Raw genomic sequence first — 16974 nt, forward strand, 5'->3', positions numbered from 1 at the left:
TTTTGGTATTTTAATTAATTTAATAAACGTAAGATAAAATTTCATCCAGTATCCTGAAAAATAGTTAAATGACTACAACTTTCCAGTTAGACCAAGAGCACATAACATGTCTGTGACAATACTGTGAAACTGGACCCTAGATATGTGGCTAATAGCTTTATAAAGATACTTTTCCCTTTTCTATTAATTAAATATGTCTGTTCCTATGAGTTTTTTTTTTTGAGATGCTTTAAAATGAAATAAGATTATATCACTTCCCTCTTCTCTTTCCACCCTCCAGGCCCTCCCAGATATGCTCCCTCAACCCCTCCCAAGTCCTACCCTCACACCCAAGAGGATAACCTATTTTCTTTGGTTATTATTGTCACATATACATGCACAATATATAAATACAGCCTGCTGAGTCCATTTTGTTGGTGATGTGTCTATGATTTGGGGGTTACCCACTCTCAGTTGGTTAATGAAAAGGGGGCTCAGCTGGCCTGGGTCTGGAAAAGCCTGGGATAAAACCGGACTCTCTGAACATAACGGACAATGAGGACTACTGAGAACTCAAGAACAATGGCACTGGGTTTCTGATCCTACTGCACGTACTGGCTTTGTGGGAGCCTAGGCAGTTTGGATGCTCAACTTACTAGACCTGGATGGAGGTGGGGGGTTCCTTGGACTTCCCATAGGACAGGGAACCCTGATTGCTTCTCGGGCTGAGGGGGGGGGACTTAATTAGGGGAGGGGGAGGGAAATGGGAGACGGTGGCTGGGAAGAGACAGAAATCTTTAATAAATAAATAAATTAAAAAAAAAAAAGAAAAGGGGGCTCATCCCTGATAGTCAGGAAGTGGAAACAACCTAAATGTTTTTCAATAGATGGATAGAGATAAAAATGTGATTCTTAAACAGACTGGAATACTATTTACCTACAAAGAAAAATGAAAACACAAAGTTTTTGGTAAGAGGATAGACCTAGAAAAGACTATACTGAGTAAGGACACCAGACCAGAAAGCTCCTGAACATGTTCTCTTTCATCTGTGGTTCCTAGTCCCAATCCCCATAGAGGAGGACAGGACCTAGAGTAGCCACAGTGACCACAGGTGGTGGGAGTGTGGGGTGGAAGGGTGCTGGGCTTGGAAGCTCATAGCAGGATACAGGTGATGTGAAGAGGGGAACCCCAACTGGGGAGGAGGGAGGTCAGTACAGAAGAAGGAGGGATGAAGGACAAAGAACACCAAGGTCGCTTGATAAACTTCAATGAATCATTTTATATTTACATAAAATTATACAGAATATACATCAGTGTGTGTGTCTCTGTGTTTCTCTTTGTGTGTGTGTCTGTGTGTTTTTCTCTGAATGTGTGTCTGAGTGTGTATGTGGGCACATGACCCAGATGACTCAAGCTGGATCTGACCTGAAAACCTCTTTCTTGTTGTCTCGCCTTCATGGTCCAGACAATACTATGCAAGCTTCCAAGGGAGGGAAGCAATTAAACAGTTCTACCCAGATGCAGCACCTAGGAACCATGGCAATGATCAGAAAGATACCCATAAAGATGCAGTATGTGATGCTGACAGGTTGGTGGTAACCAGCAGCTGTCTAACAGGACTTAAAGTCCATGCAACAGGCGGAAAGTCATGCCAATCCTATAAGCCTGGCCAGCTTTCCAGGGCTAGTGACCTTATGCGTATTAGGAAAGAATCAACTACATCACTTGGTTAGTCCAACACAATTCCTTACTACACTCTAAATCTTATCCTTACACAGGTAAGTGTAGTTACCACTCTTCAACTTAGAGCAAATGGAGACTATCAGAGAAAAACACAACTGGACACAATGCAGAGGTCAACATACTGTGGTCAGCCTAGCACCTACAGACACATCTGCATCACAGTTCCTGGAGCTGTGGGGATAGCAACAGCGAAAAGATTGTTAAAGCCAGAACACCAGGGCATCTGCTGTCAAACAGCATCTCCTAGAAATGGCTGAACAAGCAAGACTGGAACAACGGCAATATCCATGAGCATGCTAACAAGGATGGGGAAAGTTTCAAGGGGTCGCACCCCAGGACATAGAAACACAGGTAACTAGTCTAACTATTTTAGAGGAAAATTACATAGGATCTCATTTTCACTGTTCACAAGTGTGTTTCTACTGTCTTGGAATTGTTGTAATCTAAAATGTCTTCATTCAGTTTTAGACATTGGTCCTCAATTCAGCCAGAAGTATTAATGATGAACCACGAGCTACTTCGATAAATAGCCCACTATTCATCTGTTCCCCCCGACCCAGGTATCATTAAAGTATACAATACCCAAAGGGCTAAAAGTAACTCAGAATGAATGTAAAAATCTAAACAACTTCACCAAAGATATTTTATTTCAGATAAAATACCACCAAAACTTTCAAGTCAATGTATTTAAAAAAACTCAGCTAAAAGATGGAATATCTGAAACAAACTGAAGGCATTTTTCCACCAGTATTCATCCGAATACATATATTCTCATATAACCTCATCAGTTTATCTCATTGTCATAATCCTAAATTAGATACCAAAATACCAAGCAGATGCTGAAGCATTTATCATCAATACTGGAATTCTGACTCATGACAGTAACAAAAAACAGATGCTCTTCTGAGGTCCCCTGAAAGGTGACACCGTCACTGCATGAGTTTGCTCTTGATGTGGGGTGACTTAAAATTTGCCCACAAAATATCAAATAATAAAAACCAGAACAGGGTGGATTCCTCACTTAACTTAGAAGCCATTGAAAAGCTCCTGTTTCTATTTTGAAGACAGAACAAACCACTAGGAAAGAGACCATGTCCCTGATGCTTGATGGTACTACGTCTTGAGAGATTCATGACCTCATTCATGACCAGGCAGAAGGGCAGGGCTCCTAAGCTCCATCCCTTGCCCAGTGTGGATGGTGATGACAGGCCTGCCCATCCTAGGGGATCTACCTACTCAGCTCCTAGCAATGTGAAAGGAGTCTGGGATCTCGTAGAATCCATTCTCAATAAAAGAATCATCACACAAGCAGTTCTGAGAGAATTTGCCAAGAAGGAAAAGGCAAACAATCTTTTAGCACAGTCCAGTTAGTTAACATCGTACATATCTTCAAAGCCTAAGATTCTTATCGCTCTGCAAGCATGACCCCTCAGCTGTTTCTACAATATGCAGTGATGTGTACTCTGTGGAAATAAACTGAGACGCCCAGGCATATGGTGCCGTGGTGCATGCAACAGAAATAAAATGTGTTGAAATGAGACCTTTAAAAGAAACAGCCTCATGAATGCAGAGCTGCCCTCCAAGGTGGAGATTTCCTCTGATTGGGGAAAATAAATTAGTGGTTACTCCAATGGCAAAAAAACAAAACAAAAAAGTTAAGAAACCAAAGGGGGACATTTATGGAGTAGGTCAACAGCACAGTTTCAAATTCCAAACAAATAACCGGACCCCTCGCCCAACAGCCATGACTCTGGCACCTCCCTGCTTGGGCTTAAAAACCAGCTCTGTACCTAACACCTGTGACCTCCACTTCTCAAACTTGGCTGCATACTGGAACCGCACTGGGAGCTTTAAAGAAATATTGATGCCTGGAATTCATCCTGAGGGAGTGTTGTTTAATTGTGCTAGGGCGTGGCTTGGCCACTGAGAAGCGTTAAAAGGCTCCTAAGTGACTATGAATAGAGCAGTGAGTTGGGAACCACTGGTGAAGTTTCGAAGGCACAGCTTCCTCATCTGTAAAATAATAATAATGACTTCACGAGCAAGTATCTTTTAGGAATATTGCAATGATGGTATATGCTACTGTGGACAAGGTACTTATCACCCTGGCCTGTGTGGGAAGCCCTTGATCAATGTGAGCTATTACATCCTCACCGGGAGGTGCCCTTGGGCAAGAACTCACTTGTCAGTACCCGTCACGCTCACCTTGACACACGTTATGCTCACTCTGCTCGTAGCCTGCTGCACACTGGATCCGGTGGGAAGGGTTGGTAGCCATACGCTGAGGGTCAGCTGGGTTCCTCCGGATGACAAAATTATTTCGGCCGGTCTGTACTTCAGGGCCAGCAACGGCAGTGGCACTGGCTATCACACCACCTCCAGGCATCACACCGCTGGTTGCCATGCTACTGGCAGTTATGCTTCCGGTAGCGGCCCCCGATGGTACTTCCGCAGCTGGTGTTTCTTGCTGAGGTTGTTCGTTATTGACAATAATTTGGGCTGTCTTAGGAAGGCAGAGGTATCCTCCATAGTGGTTGACACATTTCATGCCACCTTTGCAAGCGTCTGGGACAATGTCACATTCATCAATATCTGTAGTCAGTGATAAAATAAGTCAGCAAGCTTCTCAGTGGATAGAGTGTGGGTTAGCACGCAAGGGCTAGGAAGGGAAATGCTCGTGGACAGCGAGGCCTTGAAGCAAGCTTACCTTTGCACTGCTGTCTTACGGGGTCCCACTCATATCCATCGGTGCATTGCTGTAAAGAAAATATCAGACATGGAGCCAGGAAACAATGAATGGCTTCCCTAAGAAGCTACTGTGAAAGGGCTATCTGAGGCTTGGAACCCTAGAGAAACGAGATGGGCAGTTAGTTCCACATTCTCCTAAGACACATATGGCTAACGGGCAGCTTAGGGGTCCCTTCTTTTCCTTCAGTTGGCCTGTTTCCATGGTGTGTTTGGCAGAGTTGTCCATCAACATCTTCTTAAATTCCTTTCTCTCTTTCAAGACTGCTCACCCCAAATATTGCTGACTGATATTTTTTGTCGCTCCCTCCTCACTTTGCATTATAAACTTCACAAAAAAAAAAAAACAACAACAACAACAAAAAAACAACCAAAACCAAGATTGAAAAAAAAGGTCCACTGGGCTCCCTGTTTTCTCCCATCCTGAATTCTTGCATCGCTCTAACTCTTCCTGAGGAGCTGTGTGGTAGAACCCAGCCCACTGCTGCTCAGGTCCTGTGCACACGTAGCTGTTCCTCTCCTCAGGCTAGTGGAGCCTAGTTCAAGCTGTTGGGCTTCTCAGGCACGCCCCACGTGGTTGATTCAAGTCAAGTAAACGCGACCCCCATCATCTAGGTCACACATTCTTTTCCCCAACCGCAACACTCCTTCCTCTCTGACCTCCTTGGGTAACAGAGACATCCTGACAGCCACTGTGTACTATGGACTACTCATCAACGACCTGGCCTGCAGCCCTTCTCCTTCCTCTGAAACACATCTGAAGGGACCCTTCGCTCTGCCACGTGGGCCTGAGCTCTCCTGAGAGCCCCGACTGTCTGTCTGTGGCAGGGGTCCTTGGATCTCAGAGCTTCCCTCATACCTTGTATTTGTCTGTTAATGTCTCTCCCATTAATTATCTCAGCATCTCTCCTCAAATTCCAGATATTTGCGACAGTACTGTGACTAGAAGGGGGTACCACTGAAGAAGATCACCCTTTGGGGGGGGGGGGGAACTCTACCCTTGTTGCTGCTTTCTCCATCCCTACACTGTCCTCTGGTCTCCATTGGGGAGGTTTTTGGGTTCACCAGGAGTTCTGACTGTCTGCTGACTTGGTTCTGGGTCAGGTGCTCCCCTGAACTTGGACTGGACTCCATAGCCCTAAAGCAACGGACTCTTACTCTTTCTGACAACTTCCTTCCCCAGAAGGAAGATGGATGCTGGAAACCTCTTAACAGATTTTCTATTTTATGTCAGAACTCTTCCAGGCTGTACGTGCACTGGCAAGTAGTTAAAGGGTCTGCTCCCAGAGTCCTTTGCGACCGTAGGAAGGGCTTTCCTCTCTGCCACCCACGTAATGCTTACGCCATCATGCTACTAAAATTCCACTTTTTCTGACTGGCCGGAAACTGCAGCGTTTCTCTGCGGGAGATAACAAATCTTCCTCTATTCTAGACAGACACCCTGCTCTAATCACATGAGAATAGCGCTTATTTTTCCTAAATTGGTGTCTCCAGATTCTCTTCCTTTGACGCCAGCTCCTCGGATCTCAAAGTGGCTCACTGCTGCCCCCTCCTCCCCTGTGAGAAAGCTTCTCTGCGAATTCTTCCTGTTTCTCTGCTTCCGGCCCTTTCTTTCTGGTCTCCACGTGAACATTCTTTTCAGGGCCTTCCCTTTCCCTGTGGGCCGCCCTCCAGGATTTCCCTCCAGGGCTGTTCCGGAACCTGGCAGTACATGGTGCTGCTGGTTCCTACGCAATTTCATTCTGTGTCCAACCAGCAGGCTCCTACACTTTGTCTGTAGTCTCCAGATTCTCTTCAGTCACACCTTCTCCCTTCCCCTTCTCTCCAGGAACTACACACCTGAGACATGAAGGTCTGCGTCCTTCTCCCACCCCTTGGATCCCTGTATCTCCCAGTTGCTGAAATTGCCCAAACTGGCTCCAGGCCAAGGGGCCTCCTGCGTCTCTGTCTGCTCAGATGCAGAACTTCACTGGATGCTCTGCCCTTCTCAGGGTTGAATGTAATCGTGTTACTTAAGTGTGTGTCATTTGTTTATGGGCTGCATGTTTATGTTTCTTGGCTTGGGCTCATGAGCCACCTGTATGCCACTTATATTTAGATGCCATTCTGTATTCCAAGAAAAAAAAAAACGAAATAGAACCTGTAGTTACTGTAATTGAGTGCTGTGTACCTGATTTTAAGATATGGGTATGTGCACAGGTGGGTATGTATATATGTTTCAAACATTTTAAGACACAGAGATTTTTGCTCAGACACACGGGACATTCACAAACAATGGCCTGTGCTTACTTACATCATAAATGTTAACTTCTCTTTCACAGTGACTTTAGGTGATCTCCATGCTGTACTTATGTCTGCTAGATATTTGGATACAACGTGCATGCTTTCTGTGTTTCAAATATGACTTATTCAGTTTTCATTTAAAAGACTGTTGTTTGCAAGATTTTATTAAAAATTAGGCGTAAAAGTCATCAAATTAAAAAGAGATATAAAGGTTATGTATACAAAATGTATAAATCCATTTTAATCTTTGCTCATAACAAAGGTTAGAAAGGATTATTGTCTTTAGACAAAAGAGATTTTTATATGGGAAATTTATGAAAGATGGCTATAATGTAGTTGAAACATAATTCATTATAAGTGCTATGGCCAAAACTCTAAGTATCGAGATAAAAATCAATGTTCTAGTTCTCTATCTTGTTACAATAAGTTTTCCTGAAGCATATGTTTTAATTCTACTGTTTTCATGTGTGTGTGGTATGCATGTATGTGTGTAAGTTTGCTCATGTGTAGGTGTATGTGTGCGTGCATACATGTTTGTGGGAGCCGGAGGCTGAGGCCATGAATGACCTCAGTTATTTGTTTACCTTATTCAATGAGGCAGAGTCTCTCTATAATACCCAGAGCTCCCTGATATGGGTAGTCTCACCACCATCTCTAGTCTACCTTATGACGGATGCAGACTCTCTCAATAACACCCAGAGCTCCCTGATAAGGGTAGTTCCACTAGCCCACCTGCTCTGGGGAACTTATGGGTATTTCTTTCCAGTGCTGATATTATAGACAGGCTGTCACATTTGCCCAGCACTTATGTGGTTCTGGGGATCCAAATGATTGTCTTCACACTTGCATGGCGGATGACTGAACCATCTCCCCAGCCTCTAGCTTCCTGAAGTATTAGTGTTTCTCTTAATAATACTTACAAAAGCTAGATTTGGGGTTTATTTAATTCATTTATTTATGCATATGTGTGTAGGCTCATGTGTGCCATGGTTCATGTATGGAAGTCAGAGGAAAATTTTGGGGGCTCAGTTCTCCCTTTCTACTAAATGCAACCTGGGATTGAATGCAGTTTGCCTTTACCTACCGAAAATCTCACTGTCCAAAAATTTTATTTTAGTGAGATATTTAAAATCTGTGATTTGATTTCTTCAAATGGTAAACATGTTTTCCTATTGTATGAAGCCTTCACTTGCCGGTACTGTCTTAACACTAGGAAAGGTTCTGTTGTGAAAGAGTCTTACTACTGAGATATTCCTGCTAAGTTACATACTAATTATCAAACTTACTCTGGTAGACAAATAATTAAATCTACTTATTAATTTGACCCCTTATACGAATTTTTATTGTAACTATCATTCTCAGTCCTCCAGAGGGCTAATTCAATAAACAGCTATCATCAGCAAATTGTGAGTTTTGCCTGTGGATAGTGAAGATGATGAGAAGATTTCACTAAGCAAAAGAAGACCCCTCCAGTCTAGAGGGAGAGCCTTGTGTTTCCTTATTTCTTTATTTCTGCTATCTGTAAAAGACACTTGAAATTTAGCTTGGTACATTCCTAATACTAAGGTAAATATTATATTGTATCCTTAATTAAATCATGCTTTTGATGTAGCTGTTTACTTACTCAGACCCCTTACCCTACTTGGACTAACTTTACATCTTTAAACATCTCAAATGTTTCACTGTCTTTGAGAAGGATAAAAGAAATCTAATTTGAAATTGACCAAAATTTATTTTAAATCTTCTGAAAGAAACTCTATTTGTGGGGTATCTATAATTTAATCCAAACTCTTAAACCAAATCCCAACCTTTTCTAATTTAAAAAAATAGTAACTGAGTCCAACCACTTAGATTTCTCCTCTTCTGCCTTTTATTCAAATTGCTACAGTTGGGAATAACTAAAGATTTGAAATGACCTTTTCCAGACTACACTACAGCAACTATTTTCTTCATTTACTTTATCTTTACTTCAAGATATTCTATACATGTGATGGTGGTGCATGCCTTGAATCCCAGTACCTGGGAGGCAGAGGCAGGTGGATGTCTGTGAGTTCAAGGCTTACCTGGTCTACAGAGCTATATCCAAGACAGCAAGAGCTACACAGAGAAACCCTTTCTTGACAAAAACAAACCAAAATAAAAAAAATAGGTAACAGAGAAACTTGTGCCCCTATCTCCAGGGTCACCTCTCTGTTCATTGCTCTGGGAAGGGCAGCCAAACTACATCAGCTTCCTTTTAGTGAGTCTGGGGATTTACTATACCTACCCCTACTTAAAAAATAGCACTCAGAAGGCAGAGACAGGCAGATCTCTATGAGTTCAAAGCCAGCCTGGCCTATAGCAAGAGTTCCAGGACAGGCTCCAAAGCTACAGAGAAATCCTGTCTCGAAAAACCAAAAGAGAAAAAAAGATAAAGATGTACTATGTTTTTGATTATTTTAATATGGGACATAGTACTTCTCTTGCATCAGCTATTAAGAACAGGACAAAAATCAAACCAGGTTATGATGACTAATTAAGATGATTCAGGAATTTCTTCTATCACAGCTTTAGTAACAACTTCTCTCTCCCAAGACCCAGCTTTCTGACTATTCTAGGAATGACCTTTCTGGCAATGGAACACATGGAACAATATTTCTCATGTTCCTTCAAAAGCTGTTCGACAAGTGATAGCGGTGTTGTCGGCACTTCAGCAGTGAGTGTGGACAGGTCCAAAGGCTATCTTACCTCTAACTCTGGGATAGCCTCCCTCACACTCGGCAGGAGACAACCAGACTGAACATGGTGTCCAGTATCTTAATCCCCTCCTTTGAAAGTTATTCCTCATTTCTTTTTATATAAATAAAAAGTTAGGAACATTAGAACCTGGACCAACTGCTGCCCATGTGGTTTTGTTTCCTTTTACACTCATAGTTCATTCTGTATACATTCCCCTAGGCTTACAGACTCCAAGCAATCAGGGGTTACTAGGGACACACCCTTTATGATGGATGCCCGTTAGCTAAATGTCAAGCCCCATCCTCAAGATTCTCCCCTCAACATCTTATTCCTTCAGCAAAAATGCAAGACATTCCCCCCTCCCCTGCTGCCCATGAAGCAGAGCCAGCCTGACACACATGTGTACTGTGGAATACTCATCAACCACATGCATGGTAGCCCCTCTTTCTAAAACCTGTATGTGCAGAAGGGACCTTGCCCACGCTGCCACATGAGAGACTGCAGTATGCTGCTTACCTGTGTATAGCATTAGGGTCTGAAATCCTCTCAGAATAGAGCCTCAGTCATGCCGCAAGCCCCCTACATATCTCCTCCACACTCTGAACCCCAAACTTGTCACCGAGTATGTAGCTTCCCTGACATCCTGACTTTGAGTTCACCCCCAGGTCTGGCCCTAGCTCTAGGTTTTCACTGAACAACCACCAAGCAGCTGCTCACACCAGGCTTTGTCCCAGCCCTGGGAATTCAAGATGGTGAAGACCTTGTCATTTTCCTCTGACAGCTCATGGGCCAGAAGAGCAGGTGGGTAGGGAATGAGTTATACCGATTTGCCAGGGGTGCTTTTGTGTGGAAGGAGATAGGAGGAAAGTTCTTGCAGAGAAAGTGAGAGTGAACAAGGATTTAGTGAAGGACAAATTTTCCCTAGGGAGCTGTGGAAATTCTAGGAGTGGGGATCACTATGAACATAGTCATGAAATTATTGAGGAGGCAAAAAGTTTGGACTTGAGGTCAGCAAGGCCATCTGGGCTGAACCAGGAAGTCTTCCTTCTCCTTGAGAGTGAGGAACTAGATTCTACCCTGAACGTAGGATTCCCAGGTTTTTCTAGGCCTCCAATCACTTGGTGTGCTAGTTGAAGGAGACTCTTCGGCTCTCAAGAATCTGACTCTGTCAGTCTAGATAGGATGCCTGGAATCTGATTCTTTGGCAAGTACTTCAGACAATGGCTATGCAGGTTGTCTATAGATTATACCCTGAGAAGTACTTCAGACAATGGCCATGAAGGTCGTTTGTAGATTACATCTGAGAAACACCACTAGAGAAGGTAAGAAGCCTCGGTATAATTTTTAAACTCAGGAAGGAGTTTGAGCAGATGGTATCTGAGAAAGTCAAAGTGAAGAAGATGCTTCAGGCAGACTACAAAAGTAGAGCAGACAAATTCATTAACTAGAAGTGAGAACTGACTGTGCACAGAAAAGCTTAAGCATGTACCTGGCTGGTGGAGGCACCCAGGTCAAGTCAGCTGTTTTAGTGACACATGAAACCTACTAGGGTGAAAACTCAGCTCGTATTATCCCTTACACTGATTTGTCTCAGTTTTTCCAACACTGTTTAAGGCACCACCATCAAGCTCTGATCACTCTTCCATGTCTGTATTACCATGTGAGCCTTCCTGGCCTTTCAAAGAGTCAAGACTCCTTACGCTTACATTTGGTGCACAGTAGCCACACTGGTCAGGTTTACAACCCCACCAATGACCTCACAATGACTCAGACATGCACAGTCCCTCTTCCCCATCCACTCTACAATCACTTCCACATGTCTTAGAGACTGTGCCAGGCCTTCCTAGAACAATCTGAGCTCACAACCTCCATCGAGATGCTGTGCCAGCCTTCCTATAACAGTTGATCTCAGAACCTCCATCAAGAGGCTGTGCCAGCCTTCCTATAACAGTTGATCTCAGAACCTCCATCGAGAGCCAACATTAAGTTATTCTCTTCTACATTAGCACTGACCTTAACCATTTTTGCCTTTCCATGTCTTTGGTGATTTGTATAATCTATGATAATTTTGTTTAGAAGCCTTGTAGTTTTCAACAGTATCTTCCCCAACATAGAGGGCTGAATTGTCTCAATAAACCAATAACTCTAACCCCTTTAGATAGTGAAAAGGTTGTTTATGTAGATGTTTGTCCAATAGTAGTTTAGCGAACCCAATTATCTCTAATATGAAAGGGGAACATAAGACTGTCTCTTTTATAGATACCAGTCTTTCAAATCATGTCAAAATGGCAGTTCATTTGATAATGGCGTGATGAATAAGGAAAACTTGCAGTGTAAGGTATTTATCACATTACATTAGTGCATTAAATATGGCTCTACTATGAAACATGTCTGCCTAGAACGAAGTTGGTTTCCCTACTTGCTGGCTGTGTAACCTTCAATCAAGTGGATAACCTTTCTGTTCTTCCATCCCACCATCAACAGGATAGTGCCACTCACCTCACACTTGGCTGCAAGGGAGCAGAGATTGTGTTCACACTGATGTGACTAAGCCTGGGTAATCACTTCTGCTCTCTGAGACATCAGTTATTAGACATACACATCTTACAAGAGGATAGACTTTTATCTCTCAGCACAAAGAGGGCATCCGATCTGGAAGGCCTTCATAATAACAACCCTAAAACTGTAGGATTGTAACTCACAATGGATGCTTTCTGCTACAAAGAAATAAGATTTAGGAGATTGGAAAAATGAGGAGGTATAAGATAAGCAATTCTAAAAGCAGTAATAACTGCTTAGGAGATTGAGATGGACAGATCATGCATCCAAGGCAAGGCTGGTCTACATGGTGATTTCTAGGACAGAGTCTCAGGAAAAAGGAGCAAACTCTTTTATTAGATGAATAATAGCTTACTTAGAATGGAGTAAGTTTATCCTGAGTAGCAAAACATTTTCATTTGAAGATAAACAGTATGTTTTCATTTTTCTTTATTTTCATGTTAACAAGGTATTTTCACTAACCGATTTTGTTAACAGTTGATGTGAACAGCAGAAGGGAACATCTGCTGAATGGGCAATAATGTTATAGGGATAACATAATGCAAAAGTGAGATAATGTTTATTATTAGTAATTGATATTAGCTCACTTCTGAGTTTTATTATAAAAACATTTGCATTCTTTTTAGGAGGATTACTTAATTTTAAAAATTGGAAAGAAGCAGAAAAATATGTTTTTCATATACTCACCCAGGACACATGTCATTCATCTCACAACCCTGAGTTAGAAAACACCAAACAGCGGACCCAGCACCTCATCACAGTGAGGTGAGCCCTGGCCTGGTCTCTCCTCACACACTGGGCAGTGGGTGGGGCCAGATGATGTTTTAAATATTTTATCAACCATTGGCTATACTGGTGCAGCTAATTAATTGATCAGATTTTACTGAGAAATGCCAGAGATGCTGACAGAAGTTACAAGCCCAGGAGGCACACAGTGTATTTTAAATCCTCGTTAGCAAATGCTGTCTCCTGCTGACAGAGAAACTCTTTGCAGGGTTCTGAAGTGACAGACAGTCTCCATGAATTCAATAAAGATTACCCATAAGGACAGTGGGCACAGGCACAGATGAGACAGTGTCCTTACCCGATACATTCTTATTTGACTTGAGTGTTCCTCGCATGCATTGATTTCATCTGCATGTACCCAGGCTTCCAAATTCCTCAAACTCATCGATTCATTGAGAGTCATAGAAACATAGAGCTTACACGGATGAAGATATTAAAGTGCTCATTTCGGGTCTTTCACAAATCCTTCTATGTTGTTTCCCATCTCATCTGAGAATCTGAATGCACCCTTGAAAGGACCCAAAGTTTATCAGTAATCCCAAATCTGAGTTATATTAAAGTGTTTAAGTTACTTTGTTTTACAGAACACAGCGCTCTTACCCTGGCAGAGGGGGGTAACGGCTGTGTCACAGACTACCACTCAATACACTTATCTCAAATTCCATCGCCCCTCACCGTGTATGTGATGGTTTCCTCGGTGTCCTGTGACTTGACCATCAGCAGAGTCAGCAAAGTTAGGAAAAGGGTTTGCAACATCGTGACTTTCTAAGGAAAACACAAAGGTATGTTTAGGGTCTGCTGCCTGGAAAATCAAAACTTCTGCAGTGAAGAAACAAGCAAGAGAGGGAGGGTGGAGAGCCCAAGATACCCAGTGTCCAATCTGCTTTCTCACCCCCGCCCCCAGCCACCGAGAGGAGAAACTGCAGCACCTCATTTATTCTTTTTCATTCATCCTGAACCAAGGATGTTCAGCGTCTATTTATACCGCACCTACGCATTAGGCTCCAAAACGGGAGTCAAAAAGGGGCTGTATAAAATGATCAGTTCCAAAGACGACTGTGCGACCCCCATTCTCCCCCGCAGAGGGGAAAATGGGCAGCACCTGTCTGTTCTGTGGAATCTTAGAATACCCACATGGTTCACCTCTAGCTAGTGAAGCTCCTACCCAGCTCAGTAAAAATACCTGCGAACCAATATGGCCTCAGACTTTCTTCCCCCCCTCCCGCACACCGCACCCCAAAAGTCCAAAATACCCAAACAAAACTAGATGAGCGATCTCCAAGTTCCTGGTAGAAATTATCACAGAGCTTCTCACTCCCCGCAGGGCTACTTCTCATGTCCCCTCTCTTGAAGCACCTTTTCCATCGCGCCCTCAACTTTGTTTCCAAACTCAGGGCATCAGAGATCAGCCACTCAAAGTCACTGATCCCTTGTCCCTTCGTCCCAAGGTCTCAAAATGTGCTACACACTGGTCTAGGCTGCGTAGGCTCGGACATCGGACTGCACCGCAACATTGGGTACCGGTTTTGGGGTGCCTGGTTTGGTGCCTGCAGGGAGTTGAGCTCCGCTTTCTTAGATGTAAGCTACTAGGCGCCTGTCAGCGTGAATCGCTGAATGCTTCAGTTTCCACCCAGCCGCTGCGCAATCCAGGTGCCTCTCAGATCTCGCACATCCGTCGCTGAACTTTAGAGACCATGGTCACCAGCAAAACTCTCGGAGTTGGTAGCCCGTGCACACACTCTGCCCATCCCAACAGATGTCACCCAAGTACTGGCATAGGCTGACAGTTTGCATTCCCAGACCCTCACCTCCACCTCCCTCTCCTCTGCCCGGATGCACAGACTGTGATAGTTCTTGGGTCACCCCACCACACTCCCCGGTGCAGCCACCGCGGGAGCAGCGCCCACCCTGCGACTTCGGCTTTGGGGCTCCTACCTGCGGGGGACCGCGCCGCTCTCCTGCCCTGGCAGTGAAGGAGTGCGCAGGGGAGGGCCGCCCGGTGGGTCTGAAATGGCGAGGTCTGGCAGCAGCAGCAGCCACAGGAGGAGGAGAAAGGGAGGAGAAGTAGGGCGAAGGAGGGCGGAGGAGAGAGAGGGAGGCGCAAGCGCCCAGCCTAGGCTGCAGCCCGCGGGAAAGCGCGCCCCTCGGCGTTGGGGTCTGGGGGTGTTCAGCTGTTCTCTGTGGTCGGCCCCTCTGTCTTCAGATTCACAAGGATTTGAGACATGATGCCAAATATCACCCCCATAGAGGTTTTTTTTTTTTTTTAGGTTCTACAGAAATGGCTTAATATATTTTTTTAATCTCAAGAAGTGATTCCTGGGAGAGTAAATTAAGGTTATTCAGAGATGGTCTTTTACTTTTTAATTTCAGATTTATTTATTTATTGATGGAGAGAGGGTTTGCTTCCTCAAATTGTGCAATAGTGAGAACGAATGTGTTCATTTCCTGGCCTACTAGGTGCTCCAGGTTGCGAGTGGGTCAAATGGAACTCACACTAACAAAATGTGTACCTGCCTGAATGCATGCCTGTCCCCTGCCCGCACCGTGGTGTGTGTGTGTGTGTGTGTGTGTGTGTGTGTGTGTGTGTGTGTGGTATTGCTGGTCTTTCAACTCCTCTCCTTTCTTATCTATAGTTTCTTCCTTCTCCCCAGCACTGCTCATCCAAAGTCAAGTTAGGGTTTTGCTTCCATCTTTCATAATAGTAGTGGAATTTCAGGAATCTGAGGAGAGATTTTTTTTTTTTTTAAAAAAACCTACTTCATCAAGTCGTACCGCACAGATTGCAGCTATCTATGATAACTTCTCTAACTCTAGACTCAGGCAGTTCCCTTTGGCTGCCGGTGTGCCTTTTAAGAACCAAGTTACCAAATGAATATCAGAGGTCAAAGAACCTGATAACTTGGAGGGTCTAAGAACATGCTGGCCCAGAGGCAGACTGCAGAAGTCGAGGAGGTGGGGACTTGGCGGAGACTGTTGGGAGAGCCCTGCCAGGTGGTCTTTGGGGAAGGTGGGTTACCTAGACAACAATGTGTAGATAAAAAACCATCCAACATTTAACAGGACCAGAGAAGTTTGAGATGGTCCCCAGCATATACCGAGTGTGCAAGACTTTGATGATCGTAGCAAAGACTTCGCTGAGTTTCTAGTGAGTCTCCCTGACTCCACTTATCACCAACGATTCCAAACTGCTTTTCTGTGTTTTAAAAAGTAGATTCTCCCTTTCTGTACAGTTAAAACACCTCTCTATGTGTTTTCTTGTTCGAACTCTCTTCATCGTTTTCTTTGGAGCAGCGAGGTAAAAGGCTCCCAGTGGTTTATCTGTAGTCGTTTATCTGTAGTTTACCTCTATATAAACTCTGTCTGTAGTTTATCTTGCGCACCCAGTTGTTGGTTTGCTACCCTTGTTTAGACGTCTGATGGGCATTTCAAACTGGACACATGCCAGCCTCGGCAACCCCTCCCCCAGCCTGCACCACCATCAGCTTCACCATTCAAATCAGCAAAAATTTCATCTCTCCTTCTGCTCGGATCCAGTCAGCTTCATTTCTTTACTTCGTGCATACTGCATTAAGTTCTGCAGAAAACGACACAGTCTTTTTTTTTTTTTTGACATATTTTCAGAACTGGACCAGTTCTCATCATCTTTGCAGCCACCCTGATTTAGACTTTTCCATCTGGATCATTACAGCTCCTGATTGATTTCTCTGTGTGTACCTTTGTTCCCCTGCAGCTGTTCATCGCAGAAGTTCATGTGAATCAAACCATACAGCATATAATTGTTTTGGATCTGGTTTCCTTCACTTAGCATGCTTTTGAGATGAAGCCTTGGGAAGGACCCAGAAGTTCTTTTTTTTTTTTTTTTTCATTGATGTGTGGCATTCCATTGTGTGGCTATATCTCCAGTTTTCTGCTGGCTTTTTGATGGATATTTGGGTTGTTTATGAATAAACCTGTTTTGGGCACTCATTTAGAATGCTTTGAGTATTTTTCTTTTAGGTAAATGCTTGAGGAGTGGAATTGTATCTTTACCTTTATAAGCAAATGTTAGAATATTTTGCGTTTTCACTTTGCTCTGTGACTTTATTGACACTCAGTACTCGGTATTTGCAATGCGATCCCTTCTGGTGGCTAATCTGTATCTGTGCAGTTTCATATAACGT

General features: G+C 43.7%; 1 protein-coding gene across 2 annotated transcripts in view; it reads right to left on the reverse strand.

The window, feature by feature from the left end:
- Window positions 1–14875, reverse strand: part of Efemp1 (EGF containing fibulin extracellular matrix protein 1) — a 63482-nt gene extending 48607 nt beyond the window's left edge. The window contains exons 1-4 of one of the 2 annotated variants that reach the window (XM_041669184.1): window positions 14750–14875; window positions 13490–13579; window positions 4431–4479; window positions 3929–4315 (exon numbers count right to left, since the gene is read on the reverse strand). In XM_041669184.1, coding sequence (XP_041525118.1) covers window positions 3929–4315; window positions 4431–4479; window positions 13490–13570 — 517 coding nt within the window. In that variant the 5' untranslated portion in view covers window positions 13571–13579; window positions 14750–14875. Of the gene's footprint in view, window positions 1–3928; window positions 4316–4430; window positions 4480–13489; window positions 13580–14067; window positions 14085–14749 lie in introns of those variants that run through there. The other variant, XM_041669185.1, reaches the window with a different exon arrangement.
- Between the last annotated feature and the right edge of the window lie 2099 nt (window positions 14876–16974).

The sequence above is a fragment of the Microtus oregoni genome, unplaced genomic scaffold (assembly GCF_018167655.1).
Source record: "Microtus oregoni isolate MIOR12 unplaced genomic scaffold, Mior012 000019F_ref0000042, whole genome shotgun sequence".
Classification (NCBI taxonomy): domain Eukaryota; kingdom Metazoa; phylum Chordata; class Mammalia; order Rodentia; family Cricetidae; genus Microtus; species Microtus oregoni.